Genomic DNA, 22,448 nt, shown 5'->3' on the forward strand with positions numbered 1-22,448 from the left:
AAGATTCTAGAGGAAATCAAAAACATGTAATCCAGGGACAAAGACCAGACAGGGAAAACAGACACACACAACAAAGAACATAAATAACCCAAAATAATATGTACAAACAAACAAAAGTCAATGAACAATTTGCACTCTACTGAAAAGTGGGATTATGGACAAGATGCACCGGTAGGGTAAGCGTCCTGTTATCACTGTAAGCCAGAAATAGATTTGGTTATATTTACACTTTCGACAATGGATTAAGTTCTTGTTTTTAATGTTATGCTCCTTCGTCATTTCACTGCGTCCTAGTTACAATGGAAATATGTTTGATATTCACACATGTGAATTCAATAAGGTTATGTAATATGCAAGATTTATTTAAGGTGCTACAGATAAAAAACAAAACAATTATCCCGGGAGCACGGGCGTTATGTTAAAATTAGCCTAAATGCCATGCCGAATTAACGACTGACTGCAAATGATTTTACTATGAGTTGTGACGATTGACAAAGTCATGCAAATGTCTCATAAAAAGCATCAAGCTCTCTTGCTTTATTGCTTGGAAGGAAAACTCAAAGAATAATATCTTTCAATAAAATAAATTTTTATTTGCTCACATATACAGCCAAAATATGGTGTCGTTCATACAACACAGATATGTACGTATTTGTTATATTGTTGCTGCCTTTTTAAAACAATATACACAAAATTTACAGCTTTTTTAAGCACAAAAGCCCAATTTGGCCCTGTACAGCAGAGCCTTATAAATTGTCTATTTCAATGCCAATATTCTCGTTTCGATGCCTTGCTGCAACCACAAATTGCACGTGGTAGGAACAAAGGTTATAAAAGTTCCATATACAACTGATATCAGTATGCAACCACGAGCATTCACTAGGTAATAATAGTCTCCATCCTTAATGTAATGTTGCACAAAGCAAGCAATTATCTGTAATACTGTGCGGTATAAAATTTTTCATCGGGATTTATTTTTTTTCTCCTTTCAAAACTAATACAAGGCGGTACAAAACAGTCATTCATCTTATATACTGTTTGTTACTCGTTGACCTTTGCTATGTCAAAGAATAAAATAAATATTATGACAATGAGACGTAAGCGTAAAAACAAAATGCAATTTGGTAATTTCATCAACTTGTATTACCCCTATACATGCGGATATAAATAGTTTTGAAGAATTCATATATTTTCGTTTCTTTTTGATATGAATCTATAATGTTCCAAAAATGCCAGTGTAAAGTTAAGGATTGCAGCTCAAATGACATTTTACTAGCTTTTATTGTGTGTTTGTGATTGGCCCTGGTTTCGCTTTGTGATTCAGAATCGTTGTAGCGAGTGTCGCATTATAGCGGAAGTCACTCGGCATAATTGACGCAGGTTGAATAAATAGAGCGCCATCATCGTGGTATTGCCGTTACTGATACGCCATTTTTCGGAATGATAGTTGCACCTTCGACACATTTCATTGGAATGTCTAAATATTTTGATGGAATGAATGAAAAGTTTTTGAATAACTTGCATATGGCCATTTTTCCCTCTAGTTGAGCAAGTCGAAGGCCAACACAAGTACGAGGTCCTCCTCCAAAAGGTAACCATGCCATTGGATGACGGTCTCGTCTTTTATCTGCTGTGAACCTACAAAGTACAACGAAGTTCCTTATAGAATATTACAATATGTATAATTTATGTTATTTTTTATATGTTTATTAATATCTTGATTGGTACAGCTGACGCATTTATAAGGGGTCTAGAGGCATGGTCAAATACCCTTTTTAATATGTTTGATAAGAAGTTTGGGTACGACATACCGTACCAATACAAATTATTGGTACTTCGTGAACCGTATCCGTTGGTACAACCATGATATAGTCTTTCATAAACAAGTATAATTTGATTTTTTAGGCATAACTTAAGTTCCTGATTTTAAAACAAGTTGACATGTTCGCTCATGGTTCTTAGACTGATACGTATCAGAGGTGCGAGATGTTTCGTAATATTTTTATTATTCATAAGCATTTTACGTACAACGATCAATGAAGGAGTAATCAAGGGAACCAAGGTTATAGCGATAATCAAAAGAATGCAATCCAGGGACAAAGACCAGACATTGAAAACAGACATACACAACAAAGAACATAAAGTAACTAAAATCATACATACAAGTGACAAAAGTAAATGAGCAACTCGGACTCCACTAAAAACCGGGAGCATGGACCAGGTGCACCGGTAGGGTAAGCGTTCTCTGCTTTTCTAGAAACACCCGCCGAGTTGCTCATAAAAAGAAAATTCACACATCTTCTGCTTTTGTAAAGAAGAGTTAACTTGATAATGGTACTAAATTAGTAAAATATTTCTTTATGAGATTTGTTTGTAACATAAAAATACTATAATGAGTAGTAATGACTATTCCATTATTCTTAGTACTACTGTTATTATCATTTTACTTACCTTTCTGGAATGAATTTCTCGGTATCTTCTCCCCACAATTCAGTGCTGTAGTGTATATCCCAAACATTTGCCTGTATTATCATTCCGGCGGGAATTTCGGTCCCATTAACGGTGCAACTTTCCATACATTGCCTGGCAACCACCCTAAAATTGGAAACAAATGGAAAATTTTAACACTTTTCACTCTGTACTTAAGACATGTAAGGACAGATTGTATATGAATAAATATAAATGTAACTAGACTATAACAAACGTATATAATTACATTTGTTTTCTCAACATGTGCTATTGTATTGTTTTCTCTTTATACATTGCACTGGACGTGGGAAATAGGGGTCATAGTGTCCGTTCATTCGTTCATCTCTACATAATTCTTAGTCAGAGATTTTTCTCTAACTTTCTACCCCAGTCACTTAATAATTTGACAAAAGATTTATCTACCATATCGTGAAACCTGATTTTAGAAGCAAAATAAACTTTCTGTTTTGTTTATAGTAGTGGAATGGGAACTGAATACACACTTAAATGTTCTTTGTATATATAAAAAAGGGATCAGGGTGGAATAAATTCTGTAATTTCACTCTCGAACTTTCTCCTGACAAAAAAAAATAACACAACATGAATATCAAACCGCCGATTTTTTGAAAATTACAACAAAATATGGCGACAATCTATATCGTAAATAAGATAATGAATTGGATATCGTATAATCATTCTTGCAAGGAACGCATGAAGATTTTACACGTGCGTGGATCAATTCTGCACACTCGTTAAATCTAAGAAATATTCGGCACTCGTAAGCATATTTTGGTTTATCACGCTCTGTAACGTTGATGCCCTCTCGGATTCCAAGTTGTGAAAATTCGAACTGAGAATTTTGGCTAAATCTGGATATTCAGGATAAAAAAGCCTTCACAGTTTGTTTGTTTATTGGCACCCTTTGCTGCTATAGGAAAGGACAATCCATGATGTATACTTACGTGCTAGCTAGGGGAAATTTTCGTAATGTTTCACACCAGATCATATCTAAATATTCCATCCTTGATATACTGTGGTAAAGTATTGTTGTGTCTTCAGTCTAAAATAAACAATGATAAGATTAAACGACGTTGATACAAGTGATTTATCAGACACCAAATGTAAAACGGTTAATCGGAATCTAATTATAACGTATCATAAATGAATTAGTACTAAAGCCATTTAATGCAAAGCAAATAAAATTAAATTGAAAAAAAAGCATTTGGAAATTAAGACAACCAAACAAAACTGAAATAAAATGAAAATGTAATATAAGGAGAAACTTGTCCAAATAGAAGCTAGAATAAACTAGAGACCTGCATAAACTAGGCATCTTCTGAAGTTTGTTCATATATATCTGTCTCAGTTAAACTATGTAAACTGAACAACTGCCTAAAGTGAACAATTTACCCTCAAGGTAGACAGGTAACACTGTACAAATAATTCAAACTTACATTATCGGGAAAGAAATTATCAATTTCTTCTTGTAATTTGGTTTGAACGTCTGGATTTACGACAAGTTCGTACATTATATAGGCTAAAGTCGTCGACGTCGTCTCATACCCGGCTAGCAGAAAGAGCAAACACATTGCCGACAACTCCTATAAAAGATATTAATGTATGATGTAAATTTAAATAGAGTATAATTGGTAATGTATTGACAGTAATTGCGACTTCTTTATTTTAGATTAAAACTGTTGTTTTTTGTGTCATCGAGAAAACTATGACTTAAAGAAGTTGGCTTTTCTTTTGAAGAACCACAAGGATTTCAGAAGCTTGTGAGAGTTATAAGACCTAAAATGGTATAAGATGAAACAATTGATGGGTCAGTGCGTTCGTTTATGAAATATTAGCATGGCTGGAAAAGGTTTTGTCAAGATTTTCTATAGATGTGTCCAAATATGTTTTTTCTTTTAAAATATTAAAAAAACCCGAAAAAAACTAGAATGAATAAACAAAACTTCTATCATGACTTTTCAAGTTGTGTTAAATGAAATCATGAACAGATACGAGTGAGTCACTGGGGAAAATATTTATGCTATGAAATAGATAAGGCCAAAGGAGTCCACAAATTTGACAAAAAATGATTGAACATGGTCAGCAAACATCCTTAAGTTGATATGCAAACATTACATATTGCAAATATCTTCTTTTCATATTATATGAATTTAAATTCATTCCGATTAAAACCGGGTCCCATTTTGTTACGTAAAAGTAATATTGTACCTCGTTCGTCAGAATACGTTTCTTCACGACATTATCGTTGAAGTCGACATCACCGACGTCGATCTTATTTTCTGATGGATTGAACTCTGAAGTCAACATCAACTGAAGCAAATCTACCCTGTTTTCCTAAAAGAGTAAAAATAAACTTTAGGAAATTATCAGATGAAAAACAAGTTTTCGATGCGCACTTGCCAAGTATACAGAAAACTAGTCATGTGTACTGACATTTCTTTTATTTACTTTAAAAAAACCTTTAACGTTAAAGTGAAGAAAAAAACCGCCAGAGGATTTTCATTCCCTTAATGTAAAACCTGTCCTTCAAACTATATATATTTAATTCAAATTTTAAGCATGATTCGAAGAGGCAATACGATTTTCACAAAATAAAATTTATATTTGAGTTATCCTTGAAATTCAACTGAATACAGCTTATAATTCTCGTCACAATACTCTGTGAAAATAGGACCCTAATTCTTACATCATGAACTCGTACTCGTGGATCGTTATGGTGTATCCACCAGTGCCATGAAAACTGATTTATTCAAAGAATCATAGTTTTCTATTCCTCGTTTGTCTACCACGGACTTGACTTTTTATGAGCAACTCGGCGGGTGTTTCTAGAAAAGCAGAGGACGCTTACCCTACCGGTGCACCTGGTCCATGCTCCAAGTTTTTAGTGGAGTCCGAGTTGCTCATTTACTTTTGTTACTTTGTATGTATGATTTTAGTTAATTTATGTTCTTTGTTGTGTATGTCTGTTTTCCATGTAGGGTCTTTGTCCGTGGATTACATTCCTTTGATTACCGCTATAACCTTGGTTCCCTTGATTACTCTCTTGCAAGAAAAAAAGCACAGGACGTTGCCGTTTATTTATAAAATGTAAATTGCAACTTTATCAACGAAAAACATGATTAATATTTATATACGACATTTCAAATATGATAATTATTTCAAAACAATAAAAAAAATGATGATAGTACTAAGTCAAAAATTCTGACAACTGCGAATTGTATTGATGTATCGGCGAATTGTAAACAGGTCGGTTTTCTGTTTAGAATGCTTTCAACAGAAGAAATTCTAGACCAAACAAAATTGAAAACGAAGATTACAAGCTCTATCGAATCATGTCAAGATAACATCACATTGTTTTCATGCTCTAGTCACGATAATTTCTTGTTGAGCTCAATTATAACAAAATGTTAATGAACAATACTTGCCTTTTAGTATTTTCAATCTAACACATTTGTACTTTGGTATTGCATTTTTAGAATAATTTTTAACGGCTGTTGCAAAACAAAGAGATGTTAAGAACCAACCTAAAATTCTTATTAATTTCTTTATTTTTAATAAATAAATTATGACGGTACAACGGAAAAAATTTAAAATAATGTGTCAAGTCTTGCGTAGATAAGATGACAATTTAAGTCTCGTTGCTCAGTTAAAGGCTATTATTTCTACAAATCCAGATATTTCGTGACTATTACAGTTAGACATGACCATAAAACACATATTATCAATGCCAAGATGGAAAACCATTAACACTCAATAATTATTAATTTCATCATGTTGTTCCCTATTTATTGTATTTTATATTCAATAATGAATATGGACGACCTGGAAGTCAAACGACATTATAACTTATATATGTATTGAAGATGTCTTATCAAGATTTAAATAGAAATGTATAGGAAGTTAGTCTATATACTTAATGATTTGGGTAGATAAAGTTGCTTTATTAATAATTTTATTGGCAACTTTATCGTTCGTCCATTGTTCCCACTGCGGCCTGATATTTTCGTACTTAGACAAAAATAGTAGTTGCTCATTTCCTTTTGTTACTTTATGATTTTAGTTACTTTATGTTCTTTGTTGTGTATGTCTGTTTTCTATGTCTGGTCTTTGTCCCTGGATTACATTCTTCTAAGTACCGCTATAACCTTTGTTCCCTTGATTACTCTTTGAAACAATTAGGCAAAATAAGAAAATTCAAAAACATGCATGTCAAAAACCCACCGATCTGACAATTTACATGTTATTTCACTCAAGGATGCTATCTCAAATTGAAAACACCATCTTTGATCTCTGCATCACTGGATAGACTCCATATTTTTCATTAAATATTTTATCAGAGTTATCTGTATTGAAATATTAATTCTCAGTGCATTTCAACGATGGAAAATCTACTATTTCCTTCATTCTAACGGCGCAAATAGTTACACTTTCAAAATCACTTTAATGGGGGGTTTTATCATACCATGTTTCATACTCCACTTGAATTTTACACTACAGAGACCGACAGTTTCTATTGGCATTACCCCGTAAAATCGACTGTAATATCGCCAATAAACAAATCAACGCCAATTCTGACCATATAAGTGGAACATCAGATCTAGAACTATCGACCTGACAGTGATATTTGCAGATGGCATCAAATCAGCCGTCAATCTGCATTTTTCAAGTTTACAATGTTGTAATATCTCACTGAGTATGTATAACCTATCATTAGTGGCGGTTCATGTTCTCAGGATTTAATTGGCATCACACTAGGTAAATTGATTCCAAGGCTAGCAGAAAGGTAGACGAAACGACTTGGTCTACAGGAATCTGCTTCATGTCACGACTTGGTCCTCAGTAATCCGGGTCGTGTCGCCATGACTTTGTCGTCCTAACTTTATGTCTTTTTATCAAGATTGTTTTGTCGACATTTTCCTTTATATAGTTCGGACATTTCAATTGGTTTGAATAATATTCTTTTGAATCTAAATACAGACTTAAATCAATTCAACAATCCCCTTTGCATACATATTAGTTCTTCCTACTGCGCATCCCCAAAGGGACTTTAAAAAAAAGGATGTGGAAATTTCTCAGGATATAAGCACTCATTATCAATGCGGGAATCTCTTTCAGATATACTGTTCTAATTTGTAGAAAGGGATGGGATCTACTACTTAGTAGACAGTCCGTTCAGATGTTGAAACAATACATTTGATGAATTTATTGAATCTGATTTTTTTTTCAAATATTGTCAATCAGGATATTATTTGATATTCTTGGTATAAAGGCAATAAGCCACCACTAATGGTTTATTACTTTAGAATTGTAATAATTGAAGTCACCCTTCCCAGAAATTTTTGCATGATCTGTAAAGGGAGTCATACTGGAAATTACCATTGTCTGGTTTGACAGTGTAATATATGAACGACATTTTACAACTATTGATTAAATTCTTAATTAATATCCTTCCGCGTGGGAGTTAGTCGGCACGGTAATAATTCATCCACAAGGAAATAAATTTTCACTTTCCTAGTTATTAACTAATTGCACAAAACGATTCATAGACACCAGAGAACCTTTAACCAGCATCTGTAGCTGATTCCAAAGATTGTACTTAATATCAAATAGCAGTAGGTATTCACAATGATATTTAAAATAGTTAACTTGATAAGTGGATGCCTTTGGATTGTACAGGGCCTAGTTAGCAGACATTCTAATAAAATTTTAATTGGTGATTGTCTTTGGAGTGTTATAATCATATTAGCTGAACAGTTTTAACAAGGTGCATTTGAGATTAAATTACCAAACTATCAAATGAAAGCAAAAGATAGTCGATTTCTTTAAATTACAAAAACGATGACTTAGTTTAGAATATTAAGAAGAAGAAATAAAACAGAAATATAATACTAAAAACCCAAAAGGTAAAAGAGTAAATGAATGTTGGTTGTTCTTACGTTAAGCAAGCCATTATGCAGACATATAGCTAAAGCTATTTAATGTATAATCGTAGGTTGAACTTAGTCCACAAAATCGTAAATTGTACATTCAAATCTATAAATTATTTTATAGGTCAAAGTACATACCCTCTTTTGTTTTCGTTCTTTTATTATATTGGTCATTGTGTCTTCCAACCAAAACACTGGGTTAAAGGTCACGTAACGTAAAACATTGTATATGGCAATCCATACGGCGTGTAGTGTGGGAAACATGACTGAAAAGGCAATAAATAATCATTGTAAAATATGTAAAAGAGTAATTAAGGAAATCAAGATTCTATCGGGAATCAACAGAATGTAATCCAGAAACAAAGACCAGACATGGAAAACAGACAAACACAACAAAGAACATAAAGCAACTAAAATAATGCATACAATGTAACAAATTGTAAAATGCATTTTTTTTTTAAAATATCAATGTATTAATATTGAACTTTGTCCTCTAGCGGGTTACACCTGCTTCATATTATAATGTTCCTTGTGCACTAATATATCACTGCATAAAGACTATGTGAAAACATATGCAAGACAATACAGTTTTGTCAAAAGCTTCATCTGATTATGATTTGGGTTTAATATATGAGACAAGACATTTTACACAAAGATATTTCTGTTTTTTTTGTTTTACAATTATTACTATTATTATCATCATTTTATTTTATTTTTTTGTGCAGTAGGCTTTTCAGCACGACTTACGATCGAAAAGATGATCGGTTACGACAGCGATGACCACGATCCCTGCTTGTTAAATCAAACATTACGTGATGTGGCATATATTTGTGAATGAACGCATATGTAAACAAGGTTTCTTTCTGTAACAGTACACAGAATTTTACATGTGGCTTTTCATAGAACCAATGTTCATAAGAAATAAAGATTAAAAAAAAGGGAGATTACTCTGTAAATGACACTCATATACAATAGAATCTATTGGAATTTTAATGTTGATTATCTTCTAAGAGCAGACAAAATTGAATGAATAATTACACATTTATAATACAGACCTACAACTTAATTACAAAAATAAAAACAATGCCGCCTTTTTAAGGTGTACCGCATTTTTCAGATTTTGCATTATTTTTACAGAGTGTTTTATATTATGAATGTCGTATTATATGCAATTATGTATCTTAGAAAAAAAAGAAACAACAAAAAGAGAATGAAAAAAAAAAGAATATCAACTAAAAGATTCTATATAATTTTTTCAATAGTAAGAACTTACATCCTAGCATAAACAATACTGGCCTCTTCGTTGTGTCTTTAATAACGTTTCTACAATTAATTAGGCATTCGTCATTTTTCTTTGTCAACGATTCTGATTTCAGCCCAAATCCACAATCTGCAATCGTGTCTAACGTCAATCGTTGGAAAAGACTAGTGAAAGAATATAAAAATCAGATTATGACAAAAGTGCTGTACATTATTTGTAGAACATTTAGCGTACATGAAGATTTTCCAATAAAGATAATTTTTCTATGGGGATGTATTTAAATTTTGCTATTCATAAATTTAAACATCATATGTACGGATAATGTTTCCGGCCATAGACGCTTAGTTTTAGTCGTTTTAATATATGCAACTACAGAAAGGTCTGAAAATATATACTTACTCATACATATCAAAGTCCTTTTTATGTTTTGAGAAATCTTCAACAATAACCATTAACTCATTGATTCTCTTGTTAATAGTCGGCACAATCTAAATGTAAATATATATTTATTTTTGTATTGTATTAACAGTACGAGTTCCGCTGAGAGAGTGGCAAATAACATGCATTCAAAATTCTCAGTGTAAACATCGTATCGGTTAGAGGATGTCATATTCTGTGACGATTGCATAAGTACGTATTTCAAGTGACATGTACAGTAATTATTATACCCTTCAATTAATACAATGTAGATGAACTAAAGTTACTAGAAAGCATATATTGTATTACAAACGACCAAGCTGAAACATATGACTCGACATCACCAGACATGACCAAAGAAAGCAATATTTTATATAGTCTAGCCGACTACGTCTTTTAAAATACAGCAATTTTATTATGAAATAAAAAAAAATATGTATTATCCTCATTTTGATATAAAATTTCATTTCATTTTCAGTATCTATATATGTATTTACATGATGTTACTTATTTTCATATGTATTTGTCTACGACTTCCAAATAAAGTACATGTAAATAAATGCTCGAGAACAAGGTTATATTTTAACACCTGACTGACTCATATGGCGGTTTGATAATGTTTGTGACACAATAGGATATTTAGGAACATTTGTTTTGAAATCCAGTATTGAAATGTAAGACACACACGTACATACGTTCATATTAATATCCATTTTGTCTATTTTTTTCAGGGACTTATTTTACATTTACCTCTTTCATTTTTGAAGTACTGAAAGCTGGGTTGACAATGGATCTCAGTCGCCTCCATCTTTCTCCTCTGGCAAAGAACATGTGCACATTTTCGTCCTGGTCAGGATCGACTTGAACTGGGTAAACCTGTAAATGATAAATGGTAAACTAGATACTGAAAATTCACAGAGTATGAGTATTGCGATGATTTTATAAGTCATTAAACTGGGGATGACTTGACATCCAATTTCTTAAAATATTAACTCTGGGAGGTTTCTCACAAACGAAAAGAATTGATAACTAATTTTCGGCTTTCATTAAAGAATCGTACTAATAAATGCGAACCGTAATTTCTAAAATTACAGTAGGTTAATGTATAATAGCGCATTTTAAAAATTAATTAAAACCGTTCTAAAACAGTCTTTTTTAAGTGTTCTGTTTTATAAGTATAACATATCTAACAACGAAACATTAGAGGCATCCTCTCAGCGGTTAAATTTGTACCGAACCGAATATAATAAGAGTTACCTTTCTAGCATGGAAGTTCTTAAATTGTTTCACAAATACTTCATGTAATAAATCCACATCAGCAGAAACGAGAACTGGTGTCGGACCTTCAAAGTATCTACAATGACAAACAAAAGTGTTTAAACTTTTGGAGAATCATCACATGTAATAATTCAAGTAAGGTTATGCCTAATTTGTGTGGTGTAAAGGATAATGCAGGATGTCAATTGAAACCAATTTCTTGGTTGCATGTGCATTCCGAGATATAAAAAAGATGCAAAACTAAAATGTAAACTTTATGTCTTTTTTTTTCTCAGAAAGTGATTTGTTGTATAACGTTTTTTTTCTTTTTTTTTTATGTACATTGACAAATTAAAAAAAACCCATTTTTTTTACCAATCAAACAACTCAAAATAATTATTTTTAAATTTATACAAAAGCGCGCTAAAACATAACGACATAACAAGTGCTCAATTTTCTGATTTGCGAATGTTGAAACCGCAAATAGCTTTACAGTACCAAATCGGCTTGAATAATATAAAACTTACAAATGTTTAGTACAAACTTACCCATAAGTTTTGCCATATATCTTATTCCATTTTCTGAAGGTAAGGTAGAGACTCTATATAAAAAGAAACACGAGATATGATCAATTATACACGTAATAACAGAAAAAAATAATGATTTCATACTTCTTTTATTTCTTTTATGCTCGGCTACAGAACAACGTTTATTTTTATAATATACTTAAAAATAAATACATAAAAAACTTATTGAGTCCTTTGATCATTGCAATTTACATAAATGTCCTAAATATGTTTTAAATAATTGTATAAGTCCGGCAATAGAAATGCTAAAATCTCTATTTCACAGTGATTGAACATTGGAATATCCTGAATGTACACTGCAAGCTTTGGCTCAGTTGAAATAAGTTCGTTATGTGGAAATGCCATAATGAATTTGAAGCTAAGGTATTTTTTGGATGTCCTTAAATATTACTGATAAATGGTCACTGGAGTATTATTCATTGAATGTTCATTTTACTTCAGAATAAGCTAAAATACTTTATGGAACCACTAAAAATATAGATTTAATCAACAATTTTGGGGTTGAAATTTTCATATTCACAACTTAGTTGATTATGAAGTGTTGCACTGCTGATATTTTATTAGGTGTCAGGCTCTGTAAGAATCAGACAGAGGGTGAAACGGTATGAAAAAATCACACCATTTTAAAAGTGTAATGTAACATCAGAATCAAGAAAAAAGATTTGCCATATCTTTTTGGTAAATTGAGTTGTGATCCCATTGGAATGCACTGAAAATTAACATTTCAAGGGCAGATTACTCTGTCAAGAACGTTATTTTGCTAACAATCTTTTGAAAGGTTTCTGATTTAGCGTTCAAAATATGATTTGATCTTTTCTAAAAGGGAAAGCCTCCTAAGTGAAATTATATTGTCAGATGGGGGAAGTTTTGATATGCATATTTCTGATTTTTTTTCCCAATTTGCCTAATTCTTACATAAATTTACACTTAATATTTGACCGATATTTTCATTATTTAAAACTGTTTCATTTTAAACAATAATGGTGTAAAACAAAGTACCAACTAAATAAAGAATAACACTAATTAGCACAAATATGTGCCTCCATTTTATAAATGCAAAATTGAAATTAACCCACACGTTAAAATATTACAAATATACCATTTCGTGGTAATTTACTGAGATGGCCAAATTCTGCCAAGACGACGAAAGTCAAAATGCTACACTTTACCGTAAAACTCTAACAGTGTCCAATATTTTAAAAGGGAAAACTTTACAGCTACCCCGATAAGTACTAACTCATCCTGCTCAGAAATGTAGCATGGAGAAGTCTAATTGAAAACAATTGAAAAAAGAGTCAGAACATAGTTAATTAGTTAATTAAGGGGGTAAACCTAAGGTAAGGGACACAACACTTTAAAAATCATCGGAACGTTTGTATTCAGGATCTTTATATCAATCTCATGTAAGCATCAAAGTAACTTTGATTGATTTCATTCTGTTTCAAATGAAAGCTTGAAAAACTTTAATGAAATTGAATGTGATACAAACATATCACTGACTTCATTAGTTATGTCCCTTACCCTAGGTCTAACTTCTTAAAACATATCCGAATCTAATGAATAATGATTCATTACATTTTCAATATCTATTTAGAACATTACAAATGATAGTAGGAAGGAACGATAAATGAACTTTACCTGACCCAGGAATGATATCAAATTTCCGAATAGGAAATTCGGGGTCGGTCCAGAAATATTCATCTTTTTAAATACTGCCATCTGCTGTCTTCGCTGGCTGAGAAAGAAAAGACAAACATTAATGTCAGCTGCCAAGAGAGAGAGGGAGAGAGAGAGAGGAAGAGAGAGAGATTAAATTGGTTATACGTAAATCGCAATGAATGCCAACTGATGAATTTTTTTGGCCTTTTTGCTAAATGTCACCAGCGGTGTACAGTGATTTTTTTTGGTGATATTTTGAAAATGGCGTCACATTACAATGGACTACAAAGTGTAAATGATGTTTGATACCTCGTGGCTGTGGACCATCATAAAGAATACAATACATGTGACAAATGCAATAACTGTTTCTTTTATAGTGACATCCGAGAGGTTCCATATGTGTAAAGTTAAATACCCGTTTTGTCACAAGTGATTAAACCAGTTTTGCCAACCGTGCTACACTGCTCATCAACCTTATTGTGACATATCTAGTGGTTTCAAATCCCAATGATGATGACAACAGGAAAAAAAACAAATGTCGTATAGCAACAGAGTAAACGTCTTATAAAAGATATACATCTCGTATATCATTGAATGGAATTCGGACGTGGACTTTTTCTGAAATAATTACCCTAGACAGTGTCTTATATAGGATAAAGCAAGCTTATATATATACCATGAGGATGACTTCGAAAATACATGTCTAATGATACGATTTTCATAATACTAAAATATTTACTGGTTTTTTCATCATTCATCTTTACGACAATTCTATTAAATACATCAGGAGTTAAAAACTATAAAAGCTTAAAAGATTTCCATTTTATACTATTTTTTTCTGCAGTCAGTCATGATATTTACATTTTAATTTCATAGGTAAGATTCATTATTTCAGGCAGGAACAATTTTAACTTTAAAAAATATTTACTTTTGACATTCAATGATCATGTAATGCCATATTTTAAATGGAGTCGACTCTAAAGATGTTGATTTGATAATAGGCAATCTAATACTGTTCTTGATTGTTGTTGCGATTTGACAATAGGAAATCTTTCCCGATTTGATAATAGACAACCTAATGACGTTCTTGATTGTTGCTACGATTTGACAATAGGAAATCTTTCCCGATTTGATAGTAGGAAATATTTCCCGATTTGACAATAGGAAATCTTTCCCGATTTAACAATAGGAAATTTTTGCCGATTCGATAATAGACAATCTAATGATATTCTCGATTTGATAATAAATACAATAATCGTATGAAGAAAACAAAATTCCTTCTGTTCCTACGTAGCTGTCTTTGTAAAAATCATGCTAAATCTGAAAAATGTGATACACCCCAAAAAAGGCTACATATATTTATTCTTGTAATTAAGTTGTTTTATGGGTCTATTCTATGAAATGTGTAATTATTCATTCAAATCTGCCTGCTCTTAGGAGATAATCCATATTGAAAATCCAGTAGATTCTACTGTATTTGAGTGTCATGTACAGGATTATCTCCCTTAATTCTGAAATCTATAGTGCATTCTATATAATTTCATCTCCTGAGAGCACGGGTTATATGAAAAACCACATGTTACTTTCTGTTTACTATGATATTTCAAACAAAATATCCAAAAATAAAATATGTAGGCTTTTTATCCATGAAACACATTTTGCATGATTCTTAGCTGGAGTGCTACTTACTACTTACAAAATACAATACAAAATTATTTATTTTCACCACAAATTATATTGACTTGAATTGTTACTATATGTTAAATCTATATGTTAAATCTATACAGACCACACAGATTTAGTCCAATGGGCTGTATAATATTAACGTCGTCGACGCTTTCATAAAGTCATAAAACCGGAAAGTGTCCATAGATTCTGTGACTATAACCGCTTCGATAAAACTATTCTAAATTTTGAATTTTGATTCACATTTTTAATGACAAATGTTTAAATTGTTTGACCATATCAGTGCACCAAAAGCACTCAAAAGGGTTACAACTATTCTGATTAAAGTTGAAAAAAAATAACCTTTTATTACATATCGAACTATTAAGAAAGAATTTTTTTCTGATAATATACTAAACTACGGTGGAAGTACTTTAATTTCTGGATACCAATTTTCGTGGATTAGGGAAGAAACAGCAATTCGTGTGTTCTAGAATTCGTAGCTTTGAAGTTTTCAGTATACACATCTATGAAATTTCCTTTTCATTGGAAACCAAATTTCATGGTTTAACCTACCCATGAAAACCACGAAAATTGGTACCCCACGAACAATAGTACTTTCACAGTAATTTGAATTGTTTTTTTTCCTATAAAGTTCTCAGTTTCGTGAGGGTCAAAAGTAATTTGAAGTAGGTCACAAAATTACATATAAATACATTGTAGTACCATTATAATAATATCATAATAGAGATCGACACTTAAATGAAATGATATAACTTATATATAGAAAAAACAAATGTATAAATTCTTACCTGTAAAACCATATAAAGAATACCAGTACCATGAATAATAGAAGCTCGGTCACCATTTTATCAACTGAAGAATAAAGAAAATACACTTTCAAGCATCAAGCATGAACTGTTAGTTTGAATTTCAACAGTTTCATTTTTGAATCCTATATCATGATATAAAGAGCCAATCAGAGATCGTTTTAGAAAGTTCTCGGATATAAGTATGAGAAGTAATTGAAAATCGATATGCTCAGACGTGGTGAATATTTACCTTTCTGGGAGATAACCAACACGTGGTGCTGTCATCGATAATTGTCCAAGTGTAAAAATGACACAATAATACCTGCTATTTACAAGTTTTCCTGATATTTCAGTTTCAGAGGTGTATTATGGAAAGATATTGTGGGCAAAACTGACTTGAACAAATTCTTTGAGTGGTACATCTAATATGATGCTCAACCAAAATTTCACCTGTATTGTTCTATGCTTTTAATTTAGTTTGCTGTTCATTTGTAGTTTATAACCTGATGTAAATCAGTTAAATAACGACTGAATACAATGTCTTTTAAAATAACATGCTATAACTTGTAATTGGATATAAAGTAGAAATTATTGAAACTCAATCTAAGTTATTATCAAGGACCTGACGACACATATAGCGTCCTTTAAATCGATTAACCTATATATTTTGCGTGCTTTTAATTTTTCTATGCAAAAAACATTGACTTGTCATTTGTTTTTAACTCTATATTCCATGGGATTTTATATCCAATGTTTGTCATCGAATCGTGGAAGGAGTCTCTCTTTTGGTATATGATTGTTGAATTTTGATACGCTCCCGAATGTAATATCAACTGGTTCCACTATACATATGACCAGTAAAACCATCAATATCCGGATTGCATGTAAAGACGTGAGCTTAAAAATGACCCCATTTTCGTTTACTTTGATTTGTAAGTGCGATTGATTACCACATCAGTCTCGGACATTATTCACTATTTCGAAGACTAAATACAAATCGAATCATAAAGGGGTGGTCACAAATGACGTTCGAATTACTTTTGTTAAATTGTATGTATTTTTTGGTTATTTTATGTTCTTTGTTGTGTGCGTAAGTTTTCGAAGTCTGGCCTTCATTGTATCATTTTGATTCCCCTTGAATCTTGGTTCCCTTGATTACTTTTTCCACAATTAAACAGGTTTCCCCTTTTAAGCCATAAAAGAGTTTTCAATAGGGTTCTGCACTATATAAATATTTATATGATACATTTAAACATTCATATGAATATGTTATACATGTTAAAACAAGAAATATCAGTGTATACACATAGCAATAATCTCACTTCTTCGTTATTGGACTTTTGAATACCAAACAAAAAAAAACACAAAAACAAAAACCAAAAAAAAAAAAAAAAAATGACAATAGAAAAAAAAAAAAAACACGGCATATTTTTATTTGACGCAATCACCAATGGAGACCAAAATTTAACCTTTCCTAGCATGAGACCAACTCAAATAAACACCGGGTATTTAGAAAAACAGCCGATCCTAGCTTTAGAAGTGCCAATTGACAAGCAAGTTTTCGACGTCACATAGAGCGTAATAAACACGTATAGGAGAAACTACATTGAATATAGACACTAACCATATGCAATATCGTGCTAGAGCCGAACAAAAATAAAAGTATATCTTAAGTTTGTAGTGTAGTTGTTATTTTTAAGATTAAAAGTCTTAAAATAGGTATAACAAATTGTTTACAAGTTTTTACTAGGAACTATTTACTTAAGTAAAAACATAGTCCAGAATAATTCCATAATGATTAACCTTGCAGGTTATTCCACCATTTTCAGGAAAATCCATGGCGGAAAATGCTGGGTACACCAAAGAGGCCAGAGACACAGACCAAATTAGAGAACTTAAAATACATTTCAACTGCACACAGGAAAACCAAAATCAGTATTCCAATACAAAACAGAGCTGCTCTGGAAGACACTTGAGTCGTGCCGTTTGTTTAAGGTCTAGTCAAGTGAAAAACAAGTGTTATCTTTTAAAAAAAGATAGCCGACGCAGTAAAATTTTGTTCCTTTTACTACTAAGTTCCTAAATGTCTTTCAAAAAAGAAAGAACGTTACTAAGTTATCAGTATTTGGCCAATCGGGAAACAAAATTGCTATCAGGTGACTTGCGCTTCCATAGAAGAGCGTCCTTAAGGTAAAAGGGTAAAAAGCGAAACTTTACCGAATGCGTCAGAAAAATAAAATTATTAGTTTTGTTTTACAAATGCAGAGCTTTTTTTTTTAAACCGACAAACCACACCAGTCAATAAGGTTGAAGTAATTACAGTATAATGTTAAAAATTGTATTATATTTCTATTTGCAGTTGAGAAAAACCCGACTATTACAGTGATTCAAAAGTTTGCTTCATACTTAAGTTGTTAATATTTAAGTCTCACTAGGTGACATACTCGCTAATTCAATTAGACCTCAGTGAATATTTTTAATACTTTTCTATATATGACACTCTTGTTCTAAGTGTATTGACCTGTTGGTATACCCGGTGATGTTCGTACATATTGTATTGACATATTCGTGCTAATTATCTGATTAGGCTAAGGCTAAACCTCCTCGACGTAAAAGCTGCATCTATATTTTCCCAATTTTCAACAAATGCCGTCTCACAAGCCACATAGAAACCCCATTGCATTTGAATATAAAATAAAACGACATTACTAACTTTTCTATCGATAAAATTATACCATATACAATTTAATTGTTAATTAAAAAAATCACATATGTTATGCTTGTGTCCCATATTAACCTTTTGGTATATCGCATACGAAATCTTCTCCCACTTCCCATATATCCTCATATAACATAGGAGAGGACGTTAACCTCATACAAGGTTAGTAAGTATTACATAGATATTTTTATTTAATTTATGACGTCACAATCAGGATTGAAAACACTAATAATTGAAGATTATTGTCAGTTTAAGCAAAGTAACGTGCAGTTGAAATAAAGTTTCTTACCAAACGTCATACCGATACACTAGGGCCTAATTTGATAATTTTAACAATGTTGGTAAATCACGTGATAATGATTTTGTCGTGCATTGTTCATTGTCTTATATAACTTGAAAACATCATCGTGTACGTTGCTTTAAATCTATACAATATTAATATTTTCTTATCGTAACAAGGATTGAGTACAGAGTAAATTTTACCCCACTGAATGCTTTGTTTCTATGTAATGTATGTATCATACATATGGCTAGTAGCATACAATTTTGTTTAAATCGGCAATAGATTGCCCAGAAATTGACTTTGAACTTCATTTATTTATGCAACTAAATTTTGCTCAAGTTCAAGAGTACATCCACATTACCAATGAATTTCAGTGCTATCTAGGTAACTTATTTCCGTTTTATTTATGTTTGAAATCAACTTTCAACATTGAGAAAGGATGCATTTGTAATATAAAATGTGTGATTTTTTGGCGTCAATTGCACAAAAAGTCGTCAGTGTGAAATTGATTGTAAATTATGACGTCATAATGCTATTTTAGGTTGTGACATCATTACTTACGATTAGCTTTACACTTGCGAATTTTTGTGGAAATCGACGGTGTTATCTAAAAGTCACCGAAAGGGTTTTCTGTAGGAAAAAATGACACAGGATTCTCAGTTAGAAAAAATGACATAAAACGTTTTCTGAAAAAAAGGACACATACGGGTTTTCTTAAAAAGAAAAAAAAATAGTTGTTAGTTTGGGGCAATACGGTGGTCGGATGGCTGCCGAAATTTGTACATGCAATAACTTTTACGCAGGTTTTTTTCTAATTTGGTTTTGTTGTTTCATGTGACAAAATGAAGGTCGATTTGATTTCTACAAATAATCCATTTGTAATTTAAGAGCAGTAGCCATTATTGTGCGTCCGGAAAATCTGGTTTGCTGCTGATTTCACAGGCTCTCTAAATAAGAAAAGGCTCCTAAATTTAGCCACATAGCGAACAAAGTACAATAGCCTGAACGGAAATATCCGAGTAGTTCAACTTGATATGTGATACGGTGTAAGCGATACGGAGTAGATGAAAAGAATCGTTAAGGAATTTACAAATTCCTTTTTAGTACAAACTATATGATTAAGTCATTCTTGAAAATAACATGGACTTTTATGTATTAAATAACGTTACTATCTAGTTAGTTAATCTGATGTAATCTGTCGTACATAAAGGTCAAATTAGTTTAAACCAGCATAGGCATACTTATAAATATAAACCAATTAATTCAATTTGTTGAAAAGAAGATCTAGATACATATATTTAAACTTGATAACTTTATAACGTACATGGATACATCTTGTCCTCTTTAATTGATCGTCAAAAATGTTTGATTTTCGCCTTTATTAACTCTCGTCCTATTTTTTTTCTGACGAAAAAAAAAATCTAGTTCTTAAATGGAGAAAAAAAACACTACATTGGTTATTAAGCTAGATATAAAACTCGCAGAATGTAATCTCAACACGTAAAATCTGATTGTAGTAAAATTAAGTATGCATGCCCGAGCTTATCAAAGTGTTAATTATTCAAGGAGATAAGGGTATGTAGTACATTACATAGATTTATTTGAGTCTGTCTAAAAATCATGCAAAAAGTTGATTTTTTTATCAAAAGGTACTGTGTAAGTACTTTAATCCGTGGATACCAATTTTCGTGGGTTAGGGAAGAAACACAAGTTCGTGGATTCTTAAATTCGTGGTTTTGAGGATTTCAGTATACCTATCTATGGAAATCTAATTTTCATTGGGAACCGAATTTCTTCTTACGAAAACCACGAATATTGATACCCCAAGAACAATAGTACTTCCACAGTAGGTCATATCGAGAAACGGCACAATTACACAAATTTAATAGAAGACTATCGGGAGCAAGCTTCTGCGTATAATTTGTAGGAGTCTCGCTTCACGACGTTAACTTTACATACACTTCTTATGAATTTTTTTTTTTATAATTTTCATTTAAAAATTGAACATGAAAAGTGTTTTGAAACCGATTTTGAGAATTCTAAAGCTTAAACATTTGAGTCAAAATGTGTTTTATTTTACTTTAACGTGCCTGTTCAGTTTAGTCCGAGTTGCTCATTTGCTTTTGTTACCTTGTATGTATGATTTTTGTTACTTTATGTTCTTTGTTGTGTATCTCTGTTTTCCATGTCGAGTCTTTGTCCCTGGATTACATTTTTTGATTACCGCTATAACCTTGGTTCCCTTGATTACTCTTTATTTTTTTAACCAAAGCACTGCAAAAAAGTCGCTTTGAATAGTACAAGTAGCAAAATTCTCTTAGACATAACATTGTTTAAGTAACTCGGCGAGTGACTGACTCTTCCACAGTTTTTTTATGGAGTCCGGGTTGCCTATTCACATTTGTCTCTACTTGCTTTTCATTTCTGTTATTTTAGGTCCTTAGCTGTATGTCTGTTTTCCTTGTCCAGGCGTTATCATAAGATTGTGCTCTATTTTGCGAAAGGTTTGTGTTCTGGATCGTTTTCCTCCTTTGATGTGGAATATCAATATTCATGAATTTCGTTCTACCGTCAAACAAGGAAGGAATTTAATTTTTCATCGAAAATATCAATTTCAATTTGAAACTATAATGGTTTGATGAAGTACATGTAAATAGGAATCCATGATTGATATCACTATCTGTAAGGATGAGTTGAGTTGTAGGTTAGCCTGATAAAAAAAGTACGTGGGATTATACCAAATTATCCTTTGCAATATGTAATATTATAGATACACATATAATAGATGAACATTTGTTGGAATGTAAGAATCATGCAAAATCTGAAACATGTGATACACCCCAAAAAAGGCTACATATTTTTATTTTGTAATTAAGTTGTGTTATGAATGTATATTATGAAATGTGTAATTATTCATTCCGATCTGTCTGCGCTTAGGAGATAATCAACATTGAACATCCAGTAGATTCTGTTGCACTTGAGTGTTATTTACATAATTATCTGCCTTAATTTTGAAATCCACAGTGCATTCTATATAATTTTTATCTACTATGAGCACGGGTTATATGAAAAACCAAATGTTAATTTCTGTTTACTATAGCATTTTAAACAAATATAAAAAATAAAGAAATATGTAGGCTTTCCAACCATATATCATATTTTGCATGATTCTTAGCTGGAGTGATACTTAAATCTTAATATATGGCCATAGATATTTTTTTGCCTTTTAGTCTGTAATTTGTAAAAACAGTACAGGGTTTGATAAATCACCTTCTGCACTATTCTTATATGGACTATAGCACAGATGAACTTTAGTTGTTATGTCTGTGTTTTGAAATGTTTACTTTCCGTACATCTATGTCCCTAATTTTTAC

General features: G+C 31.8%; 1 protein-coding gene across 1 annotated transcript; it reads right to left on the reverse strand.

Annotated features, from left to right (window-relative positions):
* Window positions 1-603: 603 nt before the first annotated feature.
* LOC148597476 (putative cytochrome P450 CYP13A4) lies at window positions 604-16,179 on the reverse strand. The gene is made up of 13 exons (XM_088563381.1): window positions 16,073-16,179; window positions 13,575-13,671; window positions 11,898-11,950; window positions 11,350-11,446; window positions 10,843-10,968; window positions 10,075-10,163; window positions 9,688-9,839; window positions 8,553-8,680; window positions 4,696-4,821; window positions 3,924-4,070; window positions 3,432-3,529; window positions 2,452-2,595; window positions 604-1,638 (listed from the first exon to the last, which is right to left on the reverse strand). The coding sequence occupies exons 1-13, from the start codon at window positions 16,126-16,128 to the stop codon at window positions 1,401-1,403; spliced, it is 1,551 nt and encodes a 516-aa protein (XP_088419507.1). The 5' UTR covers window positions 16,129-16,179; the 3' UTR covers window positions 604-1,400.
* Window positions 16,180-22,448: the final 6,269 nt, after the last annotated feature.

This window comes from Perna viridis, chromosome 15 (assembly GCF_037379345.1).
Source record: "Perna viridis isolate PV_CMFRI_1.1 ecotype Kerala chromosome 15, ASM3737934v1, whole genome shotgun sequence".
NCBI classification, from domain to species: domain Eukaryota; kingdom Metazoa; phylum Mollusca; class Bivalvia; order Mytilida; family Mytilidae; genus Perna; species Perna viridis.